Here is a 22,707-nt window from a genome sequence, read left to right as displayed (position 1 = left end):
CAATTCAGGGTCAAGCCCAGTAACCCAGAAATTACACTGATGGGTAATGGGTTTTGTATGCTTGGAACCAAGTAGGTTGTTTATATATTAGATATTAATATATAAGTGTATAGATGCTCCAAATGACCCAACTTGATGGTGAAGCAAAAAGACATTATAGCCTCCCTGCAGGCGGCATCACAATGCCTCCCTGATATCTTCTGCTTGTCTTTGTAGTCTTGATACAATAATGCATACAAATGGGTATAATGGTGCACACGTTTGGACAGTCTCCCCTTGAAGGAATTCATTGTGTTGCACTCCGTATATCCTTCGCCTTCCACTTCCGGGATTGCTCCGGTGCTGCAGGAAATTCCGCCGGATGCATGTATTTTCCGTTTCCTTCTGCTTTCTTTGTGTTGGAATTTTAAACTTGGACTTGAACAGTGGATTTATGAGGACTATGGTTGACTGCTCCTCAGATCTCAGCAGGGTAAATTGAGACAGCTAGCTAGACTACCTGTCCAATCTGAGTTTTCTCTCGCATGACCATTTTGCAGTGGCTCTGTGCGGAGTTTAGCACTGCCCATGACAATTCTGATTGGTTTAAAGAAATGCCACAAAACCAGAGCACGTTTTCCTCCCATCCACGAATGCTATGAGGAGTAGCCAGACCCTCCTTCAGCGCGCTTTGGAAGAGGGTCTGGCAAAGCAAAACTACACTTTGTTGAACTCAGGAGAAGTGACAGAATTACAATAGTTGCATAAACACTGATTAAAGGGAGCGTGAGACAAGAGTTCTAACCCTGTCTCACTTTCACCTCTCCGCACCTGGCCAATTGTTGTGTCAAGTGGATGTTATCAACTGTTTTTGGAAAATTTTCGGCCGAAGCCCTTTCAATTTCTGATATCAGAAATGGGAATTGTTCATGGGTATGTAGCACATTCGACTATTAAGTTGAAGAACAGAGTTCACAGCCTTTTTTACTGTCCTTTTCCTAACCAAGTGCTTTAGTTGTTTAGCATGAGCCATAAATAGCCATAACTATAACTATACTTTCTTTACCAAAGCTAAGGCAGAGCAGATGGTCAAACTGAGACAGACCGCAGCCTGCTGCAAAACACAACAGCCTCTAAACAACAACCCACATTAGCTTTGCTAATAAAATCTCCATCCTATCCAACTTACAAACATGAACACACATCTTGTCCTGCACCTTAGCTGGTTTAATGAGCGACCAAACATACATTCACTGGGGAAAAGTGGATTGCTAATGTCAGTTTGCAGGCTAGATAACTAATAAACATACCTCTAAATGTCACTTTGTTCGAGATACATGCTGGTGTGGTCCTTACTCTTTAACATTTCTAACAACACGCTGTCTGCCCATTGACACGTAGGCTACAGTGCAAGTTTGTTTACTTCGTCTTTCGTTCCCTACAGTGTAACAATGAGGGCCCTTGCACTCAACGCAATTGCCTTTGTACACCGACACATGTATCATTCCTATTTTGCACCCGACGCACAGCGGGCTTTTCTCTCCACAGACGCACGTCGGTAAATTAGAGAATGTATTTGCGCCCCCTGGGGGCGGTTCAGCGAAAAGAGGAGGCGTGTTCAGGTGCAAACGTTCCCTGGTGCTATTTTGCAGTTTCAGAAAACAATTCCGCCACAGCCCAGGAAAAACCTAGTTTAAAGTCAGTGGCGCTAATCTAAAGTCAGTGGCGTGTTATTCAGATGCTATTTTAGGGGAGCATGCTTGGCCATAATGTAGCGTGCGTACAACGCGCATGAACTTTGCTTCTCTCATCTACACGGACGCAGCAGTTCCTATTTTTGCAAACCATACATAATTACAAGGAAAAATATTACTGAAAATGCGCTTCAGGTGTTTGGATAGGTCAGGAGGCACTTTACAGTACAGTCCTCAAAAAGTCGCAGCATTCTTTGTGGCTTGTTATGTTTTACACAACATTTCCATCAATCATGGATGTGTTGATGACATAAATGAGGAAATATTAGAGAACTTAAGGAGACGTGATGTTGAACTACGGTGGGATTGGACACTCTGGCGGAATCTGGTCCGGGAGTGGCAATGTGCTCCTGATGGAGCAGGTGGACGGAGATGGAGTGGGGGGAAGAGGAAGGGGCACAACAGGAGCAAGTGGTGCGTTTGGAAGCCCACACTCCATGGCTGCAGCAATCCTCTCCAGACTGTGGAGCAACATCGCCACCCGGTCAAGACGGGCATTTAATACTTTGCCACATCCCGTGCAGCTCCCGCTGGCGTGCGCCAGGCAAATCCGCCGTCATAATAGCAATCCGCCATGGAACAAGCGCGCCTGCTCTTAAAGGGAATGTGAGATGACGCTCTGATTGGTTTATTGCACGTTACGCCCAAACCACACCCAGCTACTTCAGACCAACCCATTTTAGATTTGTGTCGGGCGCAAGAGTCATTTATCCCGCCGTTATAATAGCAACAGTGCCCGAGATCCGCCCACAAAGCTACTTGCGTTTCACGTTTGATACTTGCGTTTCAGATCGTTAAAATAGGGCCCTGACACTCAACATGCCAGCTGCTGTCAATCAAACACAGACATGCACCTCCAGCCAGCTAAGACTAAAAGTAGCATTTTCTGATATTTCGCCAAATACCTTTTTTCTTCCTTTTATTAAAAAAACAACTATTAAAATACATTAAAAACATGTTGACAATAAGGAATGACTAACTGTGATCTCATTTTGACTATAATATAATCTACTGCATGTGCATCATTATGAAAATGAAATCCCGTACTGATTGCAAAGTTAGAAAATTGTACTTTTATAAATTGGTAGAATCAAGGGCAGGTTGACTTTGTTGATTTAGGTGTAAAGGGAAGGGAACACGAGTGTGGGGTGTTGATCTGCTTTGTCCGCAGTGGAGCTCTCCGTGTAGGAGGCGGCCTTCGTGTGCCTTTGAAACCAGCACACTCCACAAAAGCTATTCACCGCAGTTAGCTAGAGAGCGGGAAAAGAGGCAAAGTCTTTTGAAGAACCTCAACAGAGTACATCTTTTCTTCTGAAAACGTGGGTGTAGAAAGGAACATTTTTCAATGCAGTTAGTTATGATCTGCTGCACAGGCATCAAAATAACCTCTTGTGAAATGACTTATTCGTCTCATGTAGCTCTAATGCGAAATTAAATATATATACAAGCATGTAGTAGGGATGGGCGATATGGCCTAAAATCCATATTGCGATATACATTGCAGCCTCTTGCGATAACAATATATATTGCGATATATAAATTATAATAGAACCATTTCCGACCAGGTTACATAGACCCTAAGGAAAACCAAACTGCTAAATGTATTTTTTTTTTTTTTTTTTTTTAAAGAGAAAGAAACATAGTATGTAGTTTTGAGAACATTTATTGTTCAAAACTGTAATTATACAACATAATGTTGCAGATGAATAAAATTCAAGTACACTAGTTGCAGAGACTTTGACAAAGAAAAGCTTAAAGTATTGGGTGTCTTCTCTTTAGTGCAAACCATTCTAAAAGGCACTACACTTAGTAAGTTTAAGTCCTTGGTTCTTAAATGCCACCCAAGATGCAGAGAACAGAAAAACTGGTGTCTGTTTAGTTAAGGAACAGACACTGTACTGGAAATACTTTCAGTATTAGGCAAAGATGCACAGATACTTTAAATAAAAACATATTTCAAACAAAGTTTCTTACCTGCAGCCTAATGTAACGCATTTGAGAGCGCGAGCACACACGCACGCACGCACACACACACACACACACACACACACACACACACACACACACACACACACACACACACACACACACACACACACACACACACACACACACACACACACACAGAGAGAGTCGGGACTTTTCCCGGTGGGCCGGTCTGATAATAGTTATACATTGCAAGTTGTTAGCAACACCATCCGGCGGCCTGGCGCCGCTGCCTGCTGGTCAAACGGTGCAGCCTCTGCTCAACCCGTACGGCAGGGGCCGTAAACGTCCCGGTACATTTTTTGGTCCCACTCCGCTGCACACACGCGCACACGCACTCCCGGGTGTATGTTCAACGGGGAAGTACAACGTCTGCAAACACCAGCTGCCAAGATTCCAATCGTCCGTTATATAGTGAATGGTCAGGCTAGTGAAAGGCGCCATGGTACGGCTCGACCACAGCTCCGTTGTAGCGGCTTAAATCCAAACCAAGTCCAAATAATGGATGTTGCCCCTGGTCTTTTTCACCAGCTCCTTGTTTCGCGTTTACTCAAGATGACGATGACGCGTTGCAGCTCGTGGCTCTAAACTTCGCGGGTAGATTGCGTCATCAACATGATTTATCGTGATAGTGCAATATAATTAAAATCTCTATCGTAGGCCAATTTTGTATCGTTTATATTGCATATCGTCTATATCGCCCATCCCTAGCATCTAGTCATTAGGTTCTCCACAGTTTATAATCAAATTACTTTATAATTGAGCTAAGTGAAAACGTTTGCGTGGTTTATGTGTTTGCACGGTGTTAAAACAACAACAGTACATGTAAACCTCTATTATGGAATGAATAGTCAGCCCCAGAAAATACCATGCCCTGAGGATCTGTTGGGGCTTGCTAAAATGTTTGTGCAACATTTTCAGTCAAAGTACAAATTTGCTCTATCCAAGCCAGCAGAGACAGAGCCACAGCAACAACATCACGATAAGCCAATCAGACTACAAATTAAATAAATAGGCTACCTTCAAATTCATTCCTAAATGAAAGAGTGCTGCCAGTTGCACTTGCGCTTTTATTACTATTGTTCGCCTTGTCAATAAGTGACTGCATATACAAAACAAGAGCTTTATTATTGGAGCGAAAAACAGACCTTCAAACCCAGTCTTGCATTCAAGAACACATCTCCCATCCATCAAAATAATTTTCTTGTAATGATGTTCCATTGCATATCAATTGCCTGCTGTTTCAAGCTAGAAATTCAGAGGCAGAGACGGTCAGACTGAGGGTAGAAAAAACTGAGGGAGATACACAGTGTGAAAGCAAAAAAAAAAAAACAAAAAAAAACAGTATGGTTTCTGCAATTAAAAAAAAAAAGTTTATGCCAAAAAAATTATTGTAATTACTGTATTATAAATCAATTACTTGAACAGTTATTGGGAAATATGCAAAAACATCTGTCTGGTAATGGATAACTCAACAGTCACACCACAAATGGTTGCAAGGTCTAACAAAAGCCCTAAAATCACCTAAAATTTAACCGTAACTTCAAATTTGAGACCTTTTTAAACGTCGATCTTTGTAGACCTCTCTATCTACTATTTCTAACCTGCAACTCTCTTAGTGCCTTATATTTGATATTCCTATTTTCTGTTCCCTGGACTCCATTTTCTTATCTTGTTTAAGAATTCTGAATACAACGAACTCTTTTAAAAATACCAGCATGACGGGACTGGAGGTATCACCAGCAGTAGGAGTGTGCGAGCACAGCTCGGCTGACTCTGCAGTTTTCTATTTCTAGTTAAACTAAACCTTTTTTTGGAGACAAAGATAAAAACTCAAAGTAGTCCACAAAACTGCCACCTAAGACTTTATAACTTCCACTAGGAACTGCATTTTTTTTTAAATAGCCCGAATTGACAAGAAAACCGCAACACTAGCGCTGCTTGTCCACGCATGAACTGTACAATAAAGCTTCTCAAGAAACCTGGAACTTATGAGTGAAAAAGCAGGTAATGGTTCATCAAAACAACCATGCATTAGTCTTTACAGGTGCTTGACAGGTTATCGGACAGCAAAGGATGCTGTTGTGATGATACTTTGATCAGCATCAGTTAGGGTTTGTTGGGAATTGTAAGGCCAAACCGTAGCCTTTCCCTGATATCAATACAGGGCAATAAAAAAGTCCAGGGAGATAACAGCAACAAACAATCTGACAAGCTATAGAACGGCTCCAGATCAGAGATTTGTTACCCTTGCTGGTCTAAACTCAACCACAAACGTTTTCAAAGAAAAGCAAATTGGACTCACATAATACATATAATAATAATAGTAATATATAATAATAGGGTCAGATTTACTAAGAAAATTGTGCAAATGAATGAGTTTGCAGCCACAATCTGTGAGTAAAGCAGAGTTCATACTGTAAGCTCAGAAAAGAAATGATAACACAATAATATTGATTACAAAATATTTATCGACTTCCCTGGAGGAAAACTGTTACCATTACTTAAAACTTTTGATATTATAATCATGCATTTATCTAATTATTAGTACGTTAGTACAAACTTGCAAAATATAACATACTGTAGCTGAACGTTGCCATGGATGCAATTTGCTTTGGAGTTTCTAAGGGGCCATCCACATGGAAACGTTTTTTTGTGCAAACGCACATGTTTTGCATCGTTTGGGCCGACCGTCCAGACGAATCCTGCAAACGCACTGCCTGAAAACGCACTTTTTTGAAACCAGAGGCCCGTTCCAGAAAGCAGGTTTAGTGAAAACTCTGAGTTAGTTAACCCTGAGATGAGGGTAACTCTGGGTTTTCGGTTTCAGAAAGAGAGGTAACTTCACCTCAGAGTCAGTTACTATGGTAACTGAGCCTGTGAACCTAACCTGGTCAGGAGCAGGTTTTCTTCAAGAAACCTCGAGTTTCTCTCAGTCTCCTCCCTCTCAGTCTGCGAAAAACTGAGAAAAAAAACTCTCTGAGAGGGAGGAGAAACTCATTTCCTCATTCATTCATTCAGTCTGTATCAGGCGCAATTTTAATGCAGTTTGTTATCTGCATGAATTAAAAAAACGTATTGGTTTATGTTAGGCAGACTATAAAACGTTTTTTTTTCTCAAACATGTCATGTCCTTATGTCGTCGATCCCGTTGATGAAAAAGTTGTATTAATTCACAGAGAGTTTACATCGGTATTGAGTCCCGACTATAGATGTATTTTCATTTCCACATAACCGATTTGAGAGGTATTTTTTTTTTATTATCACAGTCCATCAGATATGTAGATACCTTATCCGTCCTCATTTCACTAACATCCACCATCGTGGACAGGCTTTAACATCCCAGCAGATTCTTTGTGTCACATTACGGTTTTTGCAAACGGCAGTTTTCTTTAACAGTGTAGCGGATCATACTGTAATAGTAAAGCCACTGTATGCAGAGCCGTCAGAAAAGTGTGACTTGCTCTGAAACGTTTTTTAAACATTTTTGTAGTGTTCCCTGGACACAAACCAGTGAGAGCCATTAAAAAGAAATAAATGATTATACATTATAGTTCTGTAAATGATCATGGTGCTGCAGCCTCAGAATGGGATTAGTATAGTTTACTTTTTCGCCCGCAGGATTGCACCTAAATGAAATTATAATACAATTCCAGTTTTCACCAGTAATATTATAAGTTAACTGTGATTAAATATTAAATTAATACACTGTTAATGCGTACGCATTGACTCAAGCAGCAATTTTCTCCCACACCAATTCTCTCTCTTTTGCAGCCGCAGCCGCTGTCTTGCTTTTTTAACGAAATGAACGTTCAAACTCGCTGTTTGTGCGCATGAGTATTTCCGCAGACCCGTTTGTTTGTGGTTGTTACCATGGTGAATCGTAGAATCATGGCTCCATTCATACTGCCTTTTTATAGTGGTTGTGCACGCGCGTAACCCTGAGTGAACCTACTCCGAGTTGATTGAACCAACTCATATCAGCTGTTCTGGAACCGAAAACTTGGAGTTTCCCATCTCAGGGTAAATCAACTCAGACATCAGGGTTAGACTCAGAGTTTGTTAAACCTCCTACCTGGAACGGACCCCTGGTCTCAGGGTGAAAAAATCCGAAAACGGCTCTCGTTTGGCTTCGTATGGATGGTGAATACGGATCCGTATCGATGATGTCATCGCCACACCCCTCTTTTACACCCTCTCCCACGGCCGCTGACGCACACAACTGCGTTGAAGCTAAGCGAGCACATCCCATCTCCATGGTCAAACCAGCTCACTTCATCTAAATACTGTGTCTCTGCTCCCTGACCCTTCCCTCTGGATTCTACACAAGATATATTGCTAACGTTATGTAGCAAACGTTAAACGATCGCTAAAGTAGCTGACCGCTCCAGCCGCGAAGTAACGTTAACGTTAGCTGCTATGGCTATCTGTTTATAAAGTGGAAGTAGACAATTTATCAACTAGCTAGCTAATCTGTCTGCTTATAAACTCCTTGAACGGATTATAGTAACTTTTACCACGGCTTATCGTAGAAAGGCTACTGCAAGAAAAACGTATAGATTATTAAAAAGACATCATTCATGGATCATTGATTTTTGTTTGACTGCCGATGTTAGAGCTAGCTAACGTTAGCGCGCTAACGTTAGCTCGCTACTAGCGCGCTGCAATCATGCAAAATAAAAAGCAATCCAACAGCACATTATACAATGTAAACAAAGACACCTTTTCTTGCGGCAGCCTTTATAAAATGAGCAGTGGTGAAAGGTATTATAGTCCACGGATGTATTAAGAGAACGTTATAATCTAGTCATGTTATGATGGGAAGTGGAAGTGACTATGCTCTTCTTCTCCGTTTTTGGTGAATTTCTGTAGCAGAAACAGCGTTAGCTGTATAAAGGTGACGTTAGCTAGCTCTAACATCGGCAGTCAAACAAACATCAATGATCCATGAATGATGTCTTTTTAATAATCTATACGTTTTTCTTGCAGTAGCCTTTCTACGATAAGCCGTGGTAAAAGTTACTATAATCCGTTCAAGGAGTTTATAAACAGACAGATTAGCTAGCTAGTTGATAAATTGTCTACTTCCACTTTATAAACAGATAGCCATAGCAGCTAACGCCATAGCAGCAGACCTATAGGCCTGGAATATGAAGTAGCGTGTTGAGTCATTTACAAGTGGATTCGTTTGGACGCAACTTTTCTTGAAACGAATCCAGGGAAGACGGGTAAAAAAAAGATCGTTTTGGTACGTGTGGACGGGGCCTAAGATACGATTGCCTTTACATGGATGTACATACTGTACCTCATTCTCACTTCTGTTGTGGGAAATGAGTAGAAGTTAATCATGGCTATTACACACAAACATTTTAAGAGGAGTATTAGCTTTAAAAGAATTATCTGGCAGTGATATGAGACATACAACCCAGGCAATATCTGCAGCACAACTATTCATAAATATTTGAGTGTCTGCTTACTATCACAAGGCTGATTGTATTTGTATTTTGCAAATATCATAAGCATAGATGTAGTGAAAATAAAAACGATAGTACAAGGCAGCCACAATAAAGGATAGCTTAATAAATGTTTAAAGTGTAATTCTTTTGAAGAAAAAAGCAGCTCGCTTGAGGGTGTACTTCAAGATAAGTCCTTTGATTAGTGTTTTTTTTAAGTCTCATTTCAATAACAGCTTTTTGCTCCGAGGCAGACTTATTGTTTAAGCGTGCTGCAGATTCTAGACAAAAGGCTGGACAAGTCCAATAAATCTGTTCCCCAGAGAAAAGCTCCCTCTGTTACAGCTCAGACACACTGGCTCGTTTCTTGAGAATAACATTAACACTGTGTGTGTGCGTGTGTATTTTGGTGGGGTGCATTAGTGTAAATGTGCAAAAATAGTTTGAAAAGGTTGAGGAAAATAGGGACGGGAAAAAGTTGCAGTTATGACATACAGATAAAGTGAGGAATAGCAAAGCCCAGATGAAATGATTATACTGATTCAATCACGAAACACAAAATGCACAATAGCCAACAATGTGACCTCCTAAACTCACATATCTGTCTCAGATCATCTTTAACAATATAATTCAAAGGCTTCACTGAGTCTTAAACTGATGTGAATCACCTTCTGTACAGATTTTTAAGTGAAGCGGAAATTATTTTAGATAGGTTTTTTAATTCTTCTTTATATTCTTTGTACAGAGATCATAATTTGGAGTGCTCTCCCATAAGCAATTATACCATCTGTGGCAATAGTTCTTCAAATTCAAAATCTTTCCAATGTTCCCTAAACAAAGAAAACATATTCCAAGGACACCGTGTGTTGGGTGAGATAACACACCCAGTGACTGCGGGCGAATATTAATGGACGTTCACAGCAGCAAGACCCTGCTGAGATTAATCCAGAGACAACCCTAAACCCATTTACACAGTGAGAGATTAACATTGCACTGATTGGTGTAGAGATTGACCATATCAATGACTTTGGAAAACTATTGTTTTAACTAAACCTCATGGCAATCCAATAGTTCAGACATTTAAATCTGGACCAAAAACTAACAATGCCATCCTTTGAGCCACACTGCTAGAACCATTTCATCAATGTAATGTTTAAAAACAACATCTTGACAAAAAGGGTTTTAAAGTTAATGCCGAACACAGCCGTCAAATTTGGCCAAACTACATTTGTACCAGACGCTGGTACAACCTCTTCTACTGCCGTCCAGTGTGACTGAGTGCTCGGCTTACAGCGCTGTCAGTAGTCATGCGGGAACAACGCTCCGTGGTGGGTAAAATATACATGAAAAGTGGCCGACAGATGTCGTGTCCTGTTCTTTAAGAATTAATATATTTGGGTAAATTAGAGCAAATAACCATTTGTTAGTGAAGAGGGAAACACAATGGAACTGCCCCATAGGAGAATGTGCTTCCACATGGAGAGCATCAGATCATCAATCCAGGAGGTGGCTTTAGGAGCTCCCCCACAACCCAACATGTTGCTTCCGCTGCACAGCATCCTTCACAAATAATGGCTTATTGACATAGGTTGGCAAATCAAGGGGATCTCAAACAACAGCCACAGTGTCAATCAATAATCCAATAATACGAGCTAAAGGTCAAAAAAGAGAAAGTTCAACTGAAAAAGTGCCAAAAGGCAGCAATTCCCCTCATCCTCTTATCTGCCTCTGGCCAATATCCTTAAGTATTCCCCTGTAAATATTTAATAACCTCTTGGAAAATAATTTCAGTGCTGTTTACTATCATGATGTACAGACTGTATTGGGTGTAGACCATCACATCCCACAATCTCCATCAGCATTAGGCTAGGTTTCCTATTACTATTCGTAATATGACTGTGTGGATGCAGATGCAGAATGCTGCTTTCCATGTTCCACTGTTTTCCGTTATGACAGCATGTGGACAAAAATTAAACACGGCAACATGGACAGAATTTTTTCATATTTATTTTTAAAATGCAAACATACAGTTGCAAGAGGACTTGTTAATGATGACTTTGGTCTCTTTCAATTATTTTCTAAAGAGTCTCATAAAAATGGTGAAGCTATGACATTAGGCTAGCACAAACTATTTAAAAGACATAAAAACAGTAACTGCAGTCTGTCACCTTGCAATCACCAAACCTGTTGTTGTTATTACCATTTAAATGTGTCTCTGCTGCTTGTTTTAAGTGCACGCAGAGCCTGTCGTGATGACACCCAGGCCACACTGTTATTCTCATTGGCCGAGTGTGGATGAAACACGTGAATACATCTAATCTACTTGAAGTAATTACTGTTGTTTTATTACAAAAATCCTGTTTGTGTTGTTTAAAATGCTTAACACTTTCAGACTGATAGAACCAAAACACTCATAAACAAGACGTTTTATTGTTTTAGATGCTGTAATAAAAAAGTAAAGCCAGACAGTGTTGCATATTATTTTCTTTTGTAATGTCACATCAGATGGCATCATCACATTTAGTCACAATGGACTTGCCAGTTTTTTGAGCGACTTTGCAGATGGGAACCAGCTGCTGATGTTCAAGAGGTAGGAGAGATTTCCTTCTGTCAAATTCAACAACTGTTATAAAAAATCTTAATGAACGGTGATTTGCTCACAGATTGACAAATCAGATTGAGCACAGACAGCTTTAAATGGGACACAGAAGAACTATGGTGGTAATTTCTAAAATGAGCTGTATATCATACACGGACTTGCAGCTCTGTGGAAGGACTTCCATCCAATTCAAAGGCGAGAATTATACAAAAAAGGGGTGAGAAAAAACAACCTGTCAACAGAATGGATTTGTCTGAATGACGACCTGTCCACACAATCAGTTTTCTTTTTGATAAAACATCTGCACATCCTCCCGGCTTTCTATTCCTGCTTGTTGAACAACAATCATTTCAAAAGCACCTGCCAAAACAAATCACAAACCCTGGTTAAGAGTATACTAATCCATGACTGGGATGGGGATGATATTGTTGCAATTTCCTCAGTCGGTTCGATAAATGCCACATTCTTATGCCCAGAGTGCCACAGTGCTTTCAACACCTTTCTTGGGGTTTGATCCATCAAATTCACTGAAGCTACAGAGGACAATAAATCAATAGCTGACTGCATCAACCCCAGTGCTCTTAATCTAAAACAATTCTATGTCAGGATTGTGTATAATTTGGAAATTCAATACAATCTCGGAAGAGGAAGTCTTGACCCGAATATCGTCTGGCTACATCGGAACCCTAGAAATATTGCCTGTTGCCCCCAGATCAGGGTTCAAAATTAACCTTTTCGTCCACCTGCCAAATGGCTAGTGAATGTTAAAATTTTACCTGCCACTTAGTCTTGCTTTGCCAGACCTTCCTCAACAGCACTGCGGAGGAGGGTCTGGCTAGTCCACACAGCATACCGGGATGGGAGAAAAATGTGCTCTGGTTTATTGGCATGTGTACGTTCAAAAGTTGTTTAGTCGTGCGACAGAAACCTCAGATTGGACAGATAGTCTAGCTAGCTGTCTGGATTTACCCTGCAGAGATCTGAGGAGCAGTTAACCATAGTCCTCATAAATCCACCGGAGTTTAAAATTCAAAAACAGAAAGCGTAAGGTAACGGACATCCAGCCGAAAGGAGTAACATCCTTCAGAATTTCCAGCGGCACCGGAGCAATCCCGGAAGTGGAGCATCGTGGATATAGATTACCAGCCACTCAATAGATTACCATTGTTTTTTTGTCTGGTGAGTGAAGCAAATCTACCAGCCCCTTACATATTTTACCAGCATTTGGTTAGTAGATGGTGCTAATTTTGAACCTCGCCCCAGAGGCTAAATCGTCGTCAGGCCAATAGCTGATGGGTTCCGAGATGATAAATCAACTAAATTCAATTTTAACAAAATACAGAAAAACAGAAAGCGGAAAGCTTATGATGTACAAGAAACAACACAGAGTGACAGGAATTACAAGCTCCTGCAACATTTATGTTGCCATACTGATCAAGACAGTGATGCATCAATTAACTAGCCTCAGGGAGACATCTGCTACTTGGAGATGCAGATCATCTCAGCTCATGTTGTGGTGGAGAGAAAGTGCAGCCGTGTAAACTTGCCTCCTCCAAATTTAATTTCCAACCCTCCTGAGAAGTGTTGCTACGTGATAGCTATTGCCACAGATATACACTGTATTATAATTACTTCACAAATCACAGAGAAGAGAAAAAACTGAACATGCTCAACAATAAGAAAGACAAAGACTAGTCACTAGTTTTGCTTTAAAACAACTAAGAATTATCTTACGTGCTAATGTGACTCCAGGTACCTTTGCATCCAATCCATTAAATATGGAGTAAACATACTTACAACCCGCTAAAAAACTGTTAATATTAATAACAAATGAATTTTCATCAAGGCCAGTGACAAGTCTTGTACCATTGATTTCATTAAAACACAATTTGTTTTTTATATCCGTCACCACCAGGGACATGATACGTCCCCATTTGGTTGATGTCCTCTATAATCGCTATTTGAGCCCCATACATCATTACCATTCATCTCACTATATCAATCCAAGGCATAGTGGAACTTGGAGAAAATTCACATCTAGATACCTACCTGTCCTATTCCTGCACTAATTTTATGAGTAATAGGATATTTCAAATATTAAACAGTGGAATATGGGCCCTTGAATCCATCGAAGGGGAAGGAAAGAGGAATAGTATTACGGCCACAGATCAAATTGATTTTCTGCTGTTTTAACAACCAAGTAAATTGGTTGGTATTCTTACTAAGGCCATTTCTGTCCTCACACAAACTGCCATGTGTCTGTATTACTGATCAGCCTCTTACAGAGAGCCCTGTGTTTATGTGGATTCATGTAGGAGTGTGGTTTCCTTTACAATAACAGAGGGCAAGACTGATATAGAAAGTGACAAACGGCGGGTGGTAGTAACAAGCTGTCCGATTCTTATGTAGGAGCTCAGTGGAAGAAAAAGCTGTCTGACAACCTGTGGCAAAGAGGCTACAGCTTTGAAAAAAAGACAGATTGCCATACATAAATGAAGTCTTACCCCGCATGGCTGGAAGATAAGCCCGTCAACTTCATGGCTGACCTGGGACGTGAAGCTGCCTTCCAGTAGCTGAAAAATAGAAAAGGAGGACACAGTTTCAGCCAAGAAAAAATTATAAATGACAAGATGGATAGCTGAAAGCTTTAGCTGGGAACACATGAAATGACATTGATTTATAAAGTCAACTACAGCTAGAGTCTGCCAACAATACCTGACTCTCTAAAAGTAAGCAAATTGAAACATTACTGGAAGGCAGATTAAAAGTCTAGGACCTTGTTTTCCTCCATCTGACCCTGAAACTAAGCACTAATTTCTTTGATTGACAATATATGACTGCAAGATCAATATATGTAACTTGACAGCCCAACCTGAGGACCAGAATAGCAACAAATCGTTAAGTTCCTGAAGACTGAAAAGAGTCGTTCATTAATACCAACCACCAATGGTGTAGTAGAGAAAGGGAACCTACAGCACCATATTAGAGGAGGAATGCCCAGGAGACGTGGCAGAGCTACTGCATGACAAAAGCACATTTTCTACATCATGGAGCACATCAACAGCCATGGCAACTACAGCAAGGAGAATTAGAGGCACTAAAATAAGGCTGAATATACAATCTGCATAAGGAAGCAGATGAACAGATCCCCCCAATATAAGAGTGCTTTCATTTTTGACTTTTCTTTTAAATCAATCAAACTTCTTCCCCCGAAACTAAAAGGTGATTTATTTTCCAGCAACTGCATGGAAAATACAATTACATAAAACTTTTTTCTTTGAGAAAGGCATTTTGTTAAACAGCACCTGCCTATTTTTTTCATCTCAGAACCAGATAAATTAGATGTTTGTTTGAAGTCAATTTCTGATTTAAAAAAGAAAAATATCGATCCTATATGATAAACTGAAACGTTTAAACTCGCCCTCCACTAAGACCATTGAACAAACGTAGGAAAAAGACCACAGAGCCACAAAGACTGTCCATGGCCTTATAACAGCAAAGACAATTTTACTAAAACATTTGAAATGCCATAAGCATCTTCAGTACACAACATTAGCTAAATTATTTATCATGCATGCTACACCTTAAGAGAATCAGGTTTTCAGAATTTTAGGAAAATTTCACCCCCCTACATTCTTCACAGTTGATGATTCTCAGGAGCGTCTTTTTTTCTGTGATTTCTGAGCAGATTTATTGACGTTTATCTGCTAATGACAATGTGTGTTCAGATTTGACTGATTTAAGATTTAAAGGAGTGACACTTTTGTAACTGAAATGCAAGACTTTCAAATCAATTTAAAAAGTGAACACGAGATATGAGATGAACCTGCACAGTAAATTCAACCATGTCACTTTCACAAAAATAAAACTGTGCATTACGTTGTACATTATGTTGTGCTCTTTGTGATGGATGACCGTTCTGAACAGAGGTTATTTCCATACTACACTGGTATGAAGGGAAACCTGCTGCTGCTTGGAAGGTAGGAAATCAATCCAACACGTATCATTTGCCTTGGAAAATGTTTGGCTATACTGTAATACCAAATGCTAAATCTAATATATGATTGCATAAGTACAGAGCAGAATCTCAATGCTTTTTAAAGAGTAGATATGAACAGAGACCGCACAATCACTGCTGATCATCAATTCCCAGTGCAAGTATTGCAAAATATTGATTCTACTGAATTACTTTGTGTGAAAACTTGTCAAGTGATCTTTGCCTTTCGTATGTTCATACAGATGGTTAATATATTTAAGCAGGCAGGAAATAGCCTTGGCCAATAAAATAGAAAGCATATGCATTAGTGCACTGCAGCACATATCAGGTATCATATCCAGGCCATCAAGATGAACTAAAGCAGAGAGCAATGCATTTGAGCCATGCAGGGAGGTATTGAAAGGTGGAACAACAACATTGTGCTTTGAGTGGCCTTATATAACATATTGTAAGTCGTCTCCTGTCCGAATGAAAGGAGACAGTAAAATGAAAAGACTACATTTTAATTAACAATGCCTGCATCTCTGTCCAGCTCTGAAATTTCAATCAGCAGGCATGATCAATTTAAGTGCCTGTTGACTAGGAGATAGCAACGTGTTGAGGACAAGACAAGACACAAGACACATTCCCTACGCAGGACATAACAGATCGCCATCATCTGTCCTGGTGATGCTTTGGGACAAACCAAATTATAACCTTTAATCACAAATACAAGAAAGCGTGTTAATAGAACATAACTACATTTTCACTTCATGCAAGGCTGGTTAAGCATTTCATACACAGCAGCACTGCAGGCTCTCCTGTAAAAAATGCCTTTGACACATTTTTCCCAGCATTAGACCAAACTGGTCTGTCTCAGCTGCTCGGTGGATAACCATCTATGATGACACCTTTAGTCTTTCTCAAAAAATCTCTTTGAAGTGAGCAGATGCAACTGTATAATACATCAGATAATATTTGCTGCAAAGTAGGACATTTATCTAGATTTCGAGATGTATGAAGATGCAAATATACTAGTATGAAGACACAAATGTCTGAATTATTACGTGAAATCTACAGAGCTAATGTTGTAAGTGACGTCCCGTCCTGGCTAGCTTCTGCAATACAATAAACTCAATGCGATCTCTCATTGATTATTTCTTCCATTGGTAGAAATAATCACTTTGTTGAAGTGCCATGTTAAAGACTTTTCTCGTAAACAAACGAAAAGTTATGTTTACATGCAGTGCTTCTAACCAAAACCCGAAAGAAATGTCTTTCTCATAAAACATTTACAAAGCAGATAAAAAAAAAAAAGAAACATTTAAATTGTGCATCGTTAACATCAATGTTTGCTAGCTTGCAGTCTTCTCTCCTGTCTTTATTGGCACAATGCTACGTGTCTTCGCTTGTTGCCGCCACAAACTGTCAATCAGTGTCACCCACATGCTTACCCTGCATGCACGATACAAACAAATGGGAACCCACAATTAAAAACAAACATTCATGTCCTGATTTATTCACAAAGGGGCTTTCCATTGCACTCAAATTTCCAGCGTTTCTACTCAGATGTTTTTATGCGTAAATTGAAGACGCACATTAAAACAGGTAGATGCAAACGCACCTAAATATGGTTGGGAATGGTTTTCTTACTTATCAAACAGAACACAGATGTTCTGGTCTCACTTCGGCTCTCTTTAGCAAATAGAACCTGTAATTGGTGAAACTCCAGCTCTCTCTAGCTGCAGAGCACTCTGATTTTAATAGAAAAAAATATCCTGTGTCTGTTATATTTATACCGCAGGATGATTTCACCTTTTCCCAAAATACGTTGATGCAAAACATCACTGCTTCTCAAAAGATGTGTGTCTGAGGGCTGATGACTTCACTTCATCCATCTCTGAGGAGCGCTGTGTACATCTAACTCTAACATCTAACTCTAACTACAGCCACATAAAACCGTTCGGTCTCTGCTGTATCTGCAAAGAAAGCAGAGCAACATCAGTGCTCTCCAGAATGATGAATGAGTCACAGCAGATCACACAAAGCTTGACAATCATGCTGACATGGAGAAGGCAGATAGCCAGACTAAAAAGAACGGGTGCCTTTATGAGGGAACGGCATGTAGGCGGTAAGATCTGGGAGTTCCATTTCAGTTCTCTTGCCATCTTAGCACACCCACCCACCACCTTCGTCGAGCACAGTGAACCCTGGATGGAGAGATGAGCAGAAAGAAGACTTCCACTCACACATCCTCCTACAGTAAGGAAGTTCCTTGGAGCGATAATGCAGAAAGGGGGCAGCACCCCTGCTTTCATGGTAAACCTTTTAGAAAGGAAACACAAAGTTGTGCCTGGTACAGGGTTGTGTGGGCGGAGGCCAACAGCAAAGCCCCATTAAGAGATCAAGCTTTCATTGCAGACTCCAGGGCAGAGACGGGGCAACGCAGGATCTAAACAACAAATAGGTTGATTGCCAATTACTCCCAAAATGAAATTTATGAGCGTACTATTTAGCGCCTGTGATATGGCCGCACGGTGGCCGTTTTAAACATGCGACCACAACATGTGACCGCAGTGGCAGTTTTAATCAAGTGACTGTTGTATTTAACATAGTCTTGCTTTGCCAGACCATCCACACTAAGGGTGACACGAAATGAAGTCACAATCTCGAATAAAAAAATTTAAATCGGCAATGCTGCCACGCCCCCATGTTACGTCCGGTCAGCTTGTCAAGCGGAAAAAAAACACACGTGTTGAAGTGCTGCAAGTCAACCTCCTCTAATTTAGCTACAGCCAGTCAAAAGATAGCACGGCAACTGCAGATGCAGGAAACCCATCGACAGAACTTGAACCCCCTCCTCTTTCAATGAAGTTGCCGATGTGGAAGTATTTTGGATTTCCAGTGAGTTATGTTGACAATGTTCACCTTGTCGACAAAAAAGCCACAGTTTGCAAGCTCTGCTATGTGCGTCTACCATATTCTGTGTTTACCATTGCTCATTAGCCTAGCAGATAGCGGAGTTTCCTTCTGTTTATAGCTTAATCACGACAAAACCGCACGGTGGAATTTCAGCCTGCATGCACGTTTTGTAGCCTAAACGGAGCAGCTTACATTGGTTATATTAGAGAGAGCAACAAGTTAGCGGACTGCCGAGTCGCCCTCTCAGCTGCTAAGACCACTGTGCTGGCTTGATGGTGTTTTAAACCCACCAACCAAGCCTGCCTGGAAGACGAAGTTGGGGGCTTAAAACACCAAACACCGCTGTGTTGTGAAGCGTCTGCCCTCAGCAGTCTCGGCAAACCGTTTTTTTTCTTTTTACTTTATTGACAAATTGTCAAGTTTCCAATTGACTGAAGATATACGTTATTGTTACATTATGTTGTTAATAAATGTTTTAAACTTGACAATGTAGTGTGATACATTGCGAACAAAGGTCAGATATAATATTATATTGCATAAAGTCTAGTCTAAAAATGGAATAGCAACCTGTGCTTTAAAAAATAAATAAATGTAAAAATCGAGAATTGAATCGAACCATGACCATAGAATCGAAAATGTAATCGAATTGAGGATTTGGAGAATCGTGACACCCCTAATCCACACGCTGCGGAGCGGAAGAGGATCTGGCTAGCCCCCACAGCATTCCGGGATGGGTGGAAAAACGTGCTCTAGTTAAATGGCATTTCTTTAAACCAATCACAATCGTCTTGGGCGGCGCCATGCTCTGCACGGAGCTGCTGCAAAATAGTTGTGCGGGAAAACTCAGATTGGACAGGTGGTCTAGCTAGCTGTCTCAATTTACCATGCAGAGAACTGAGGAGAAGTCAACCATAGTCCTCATAAATCCACCGGAGTAGCGTAGAAACAGAAAATACATGCATCCGGCGGAATTTCCAGCGGCACCCGAGCAATCCCGCAAGTGGTATATAGTATATAGAGTATATTTAACATTACAGTGGCAGTTAACATAGTTAACACATAGTTAACGTTGTGAAACAGAACTAGTTAAGTTTAGACAACAAAAATACTTAGGGATTAGTAAAATATCAGGGGTTGGCAATAAAGCATCGCAGGTAGGTAAATTACACTTCTGACCTTGACTTTGAATGATTTCCTGGTGTGACTTTGAATAACCGATAAAGAGTAAAGGCCTGTACGTTTCTTAAAGCAGTAAGCAATATGAGTCAACACGTATGTGTCATGTATTTAAAATGTCTACACCTTTTGATTTATTAATACGCATTTGCAAGAAAGACAACGGAGTATGGTCTCATACACAAAGCAATGCCGTGGCTCACTTTCTGTTCGATATTGTCAGCTTTTCATCAGCACACCTGAAATGATATGACGCACTTTCCATTTCTGAAGCGTTTGTGCTTTCCTGCGGTCTGCTCATCCTCGTAGCTCTGAGGAGGTTTAGGTGCGGGGGCTGAATCAAAGGCGGAGAGGATGGATTGATATTCCAGTCAGACCAGAGGGATGTTGCTGGAGGCTCCTTTCAAGCCTAATGTGAATGATCCTCTGAAGCCAGTACGCAGTTCCCTATTAAACGAAAAGTCCACAGAAGAGTGTATGTGCAGGGCTGCTAAACCACTGGCTGGCCTAAAGTCAAACAAGGTTACCGTCTGGAGAAATTTAACATCCTCTGATAACTTATCTTTTGATGGATATTGGACAGTTCATAAAAAGAACTATTACATTTTGCACATTCATTTGTGGTGACAGGGAAAAGATGAACAGAGACATTAAAATTTTAAAGATTAAACCAATTATGGGATGGTATGTGATTAGAAATATCGGGGCACAGCATGAAATTGAATTGTGGTATAAAAAAGAACCTGCGGTGAACAGGACAAGTGTCATGATGGGTGACTAGCACCTAACATGTCCTACCATGAAATTAGAAAAAGTTACCAGCAATTTAGCAGCAAGACAATAAAGACTTCAGGGAGCAAGAAATCATCGCACTGAAATTCATAATCTGAGTTGAGGCCAAGGGACACATGGAGTTTACATGTCAATTCTGAATTATGCCATTTCAATACTCAAATGATTAATCTATTTTATTTATTTTATAAAACACACACACACATATACATATACATATATATACACATATATATATATATATATATATATATATACATACATATATATATATACATACATATATATATACATATATATATATATACATATATATATATATATACATACATATATATATACATATATATATATACATACATATATATATATATACATATATACATATATATATACATATATATATATATACATATATATATACATATATATATATATACATATATACATATACATATATACATATTTATATATATATATATACACACACATATATATATATACACACACACACACATACATACATATACATATATATATATATATATATATATATATATATATACAGTAGTATGGTTTACAGTAGTATCAGATGTACCTAACAACATACTAAAAGTTTACCAAAGTTTGACTTCAAGAAAGGCCCCATTTTCAAAATGGAGCGCCAGGTCCCTAAAAAGACCATTACTCCTTTGTATTCCTACTACACCATGAATACTGGTACCTTATACATGTTTTGGCCATTTAATATTCTAATTAGCATATTTGTATGATAAATAAGCACAATTTATATATATATATATATATATATATATATATATATATATATATATAAAATTGTAATTGTAATTATAAAATTTCCCTTAAGTAATTGCATATTTCTCCTTTCATTTTGCCTAGTGTTGGTGGTTTCTGTCCATCAGCTCCCTTCTGATGAACATCTACCACATCAGAGCCATCTCTTAAGTTTTTACAGCAAATGTGGCAAGTTTCTTGGTTTACAACAATATGACTCATGTTCAAAGTTGGAGTGTACTTTTTCCTTAAGCTAATCCAACAATGTCATCCTCTCTTAATACACTCACATTGTTGGCCTTTGTCATGTGTTAGAAATCTTTCTAATGTTATTTTGACACCCCCATAAAATGACACTGAGCATGTGTCTGAGAATAAGACATTTGTGCTGTAATATACACTACCGGTCAAAGGTTTTAGAACACCCAATCTTTTTAGTTTTTTTATTGAAATTTGAGCAGTTTAATTCCAATGAATAGCTTGAAATGGTCCAACGGTAAGTAGTTAACTGCTTGAGGTTAAAAAAATAAGTAAGGTTACTCAAAACTGAAAAATAATGTACATTTCAGAATTTTACAAAAAGGCCTTTTTCAGGGAACAAGAAATGGGTTAACAACGTAAAGCTGTTCTGGAGGTTGATCAAGCTTTGAATGTTGGTGCTACCAATTCCCACAGATGTTCCAACTTGTCTGGATTAGTTACAACCCCCTCTGTTTGTATAAACGTATTGTTGGAACACACTGTGGTACCATACCCTCGTGAGCATTGTATGAACAGTATTGTACTGCAGAAAGTAGTACGTGGCTATAAAAATGGTGGGAAAAAGAAAATTAACAATGGAAGACCATCATAACACTTAAGAATGTTGGTCTTTCCTACAGAGAAATAGCAAAGAAAGTCAAGGTGTCAGTGAGTACAATATTCTTCACCATCAAAAGGCACTTAGAAACTGGGGGAAACTCTGACAGGAAGAGGTCTGGCAGACCCAAAGCCACAACAGTATCAGAACACAAGTTTCTGAGAGTCAACAGCTTGCGTGATAGGTGGCTCACAGGACAACAGCTTCAACACAGATTAATAGTGGTCGTAATAAGCAAGTCTCAGTTTCAACTGTAAAGAGAAGGCTTGGAGCTGCAGGTTTGATAGGTCGAATTGCAGCAAGAAAGCCATTGCTAAGACGTCAGATTAAGAAAAAGAGGCTTGACTGGGCCAAGAAACCTCGTCAATGGATTACTGAAGACTGGAAGAAGGTGTTATGGACTGATGAATCAAAAT

General features: G+C 39.6%; 1 protein-coding gene across 1 annotated transcript in view; it reads right to left on the bottom strand.

Moving 5' to 3' along the window:
- Positions 1–22,707, bottom strand: part of rngtt (RNA guanylyltransferase and 5'-phosphatase) — a 96,725-nt gene that overhangs the window by 16,935 nt on the left and 57,083 nt on the right. Inside the window, exon 12 of the mRNA XM_039781349.1 lies at positions 14,276–14,344. Coding sequence (XP_039637283.1) covers positions 14,276–14,344 — 69 coding nt within the window. The remainder of the gene's footprint in view (positions 1–14,275; positions 14,345–22,707) is intronic.

Source organism: Perca fluviatilis, chromosome 18 (genome assembly GCF_010015445.1).
Source record: "Perca fluviatilis chromosome 18, GENO_Pfluv_1.0, whole genome shotgun sequence".
Classification (NCBI taxonomy): Eukaryota; Metazoa; Chordata; class Actinopteri; order Perciformes; family Percidae; genus Perca; species Perca fluviatilis.
Note: the sequence above shows the minus strand (reverse complement) of the source record. Positions and strands in the feature narration are given on the sequence as shown.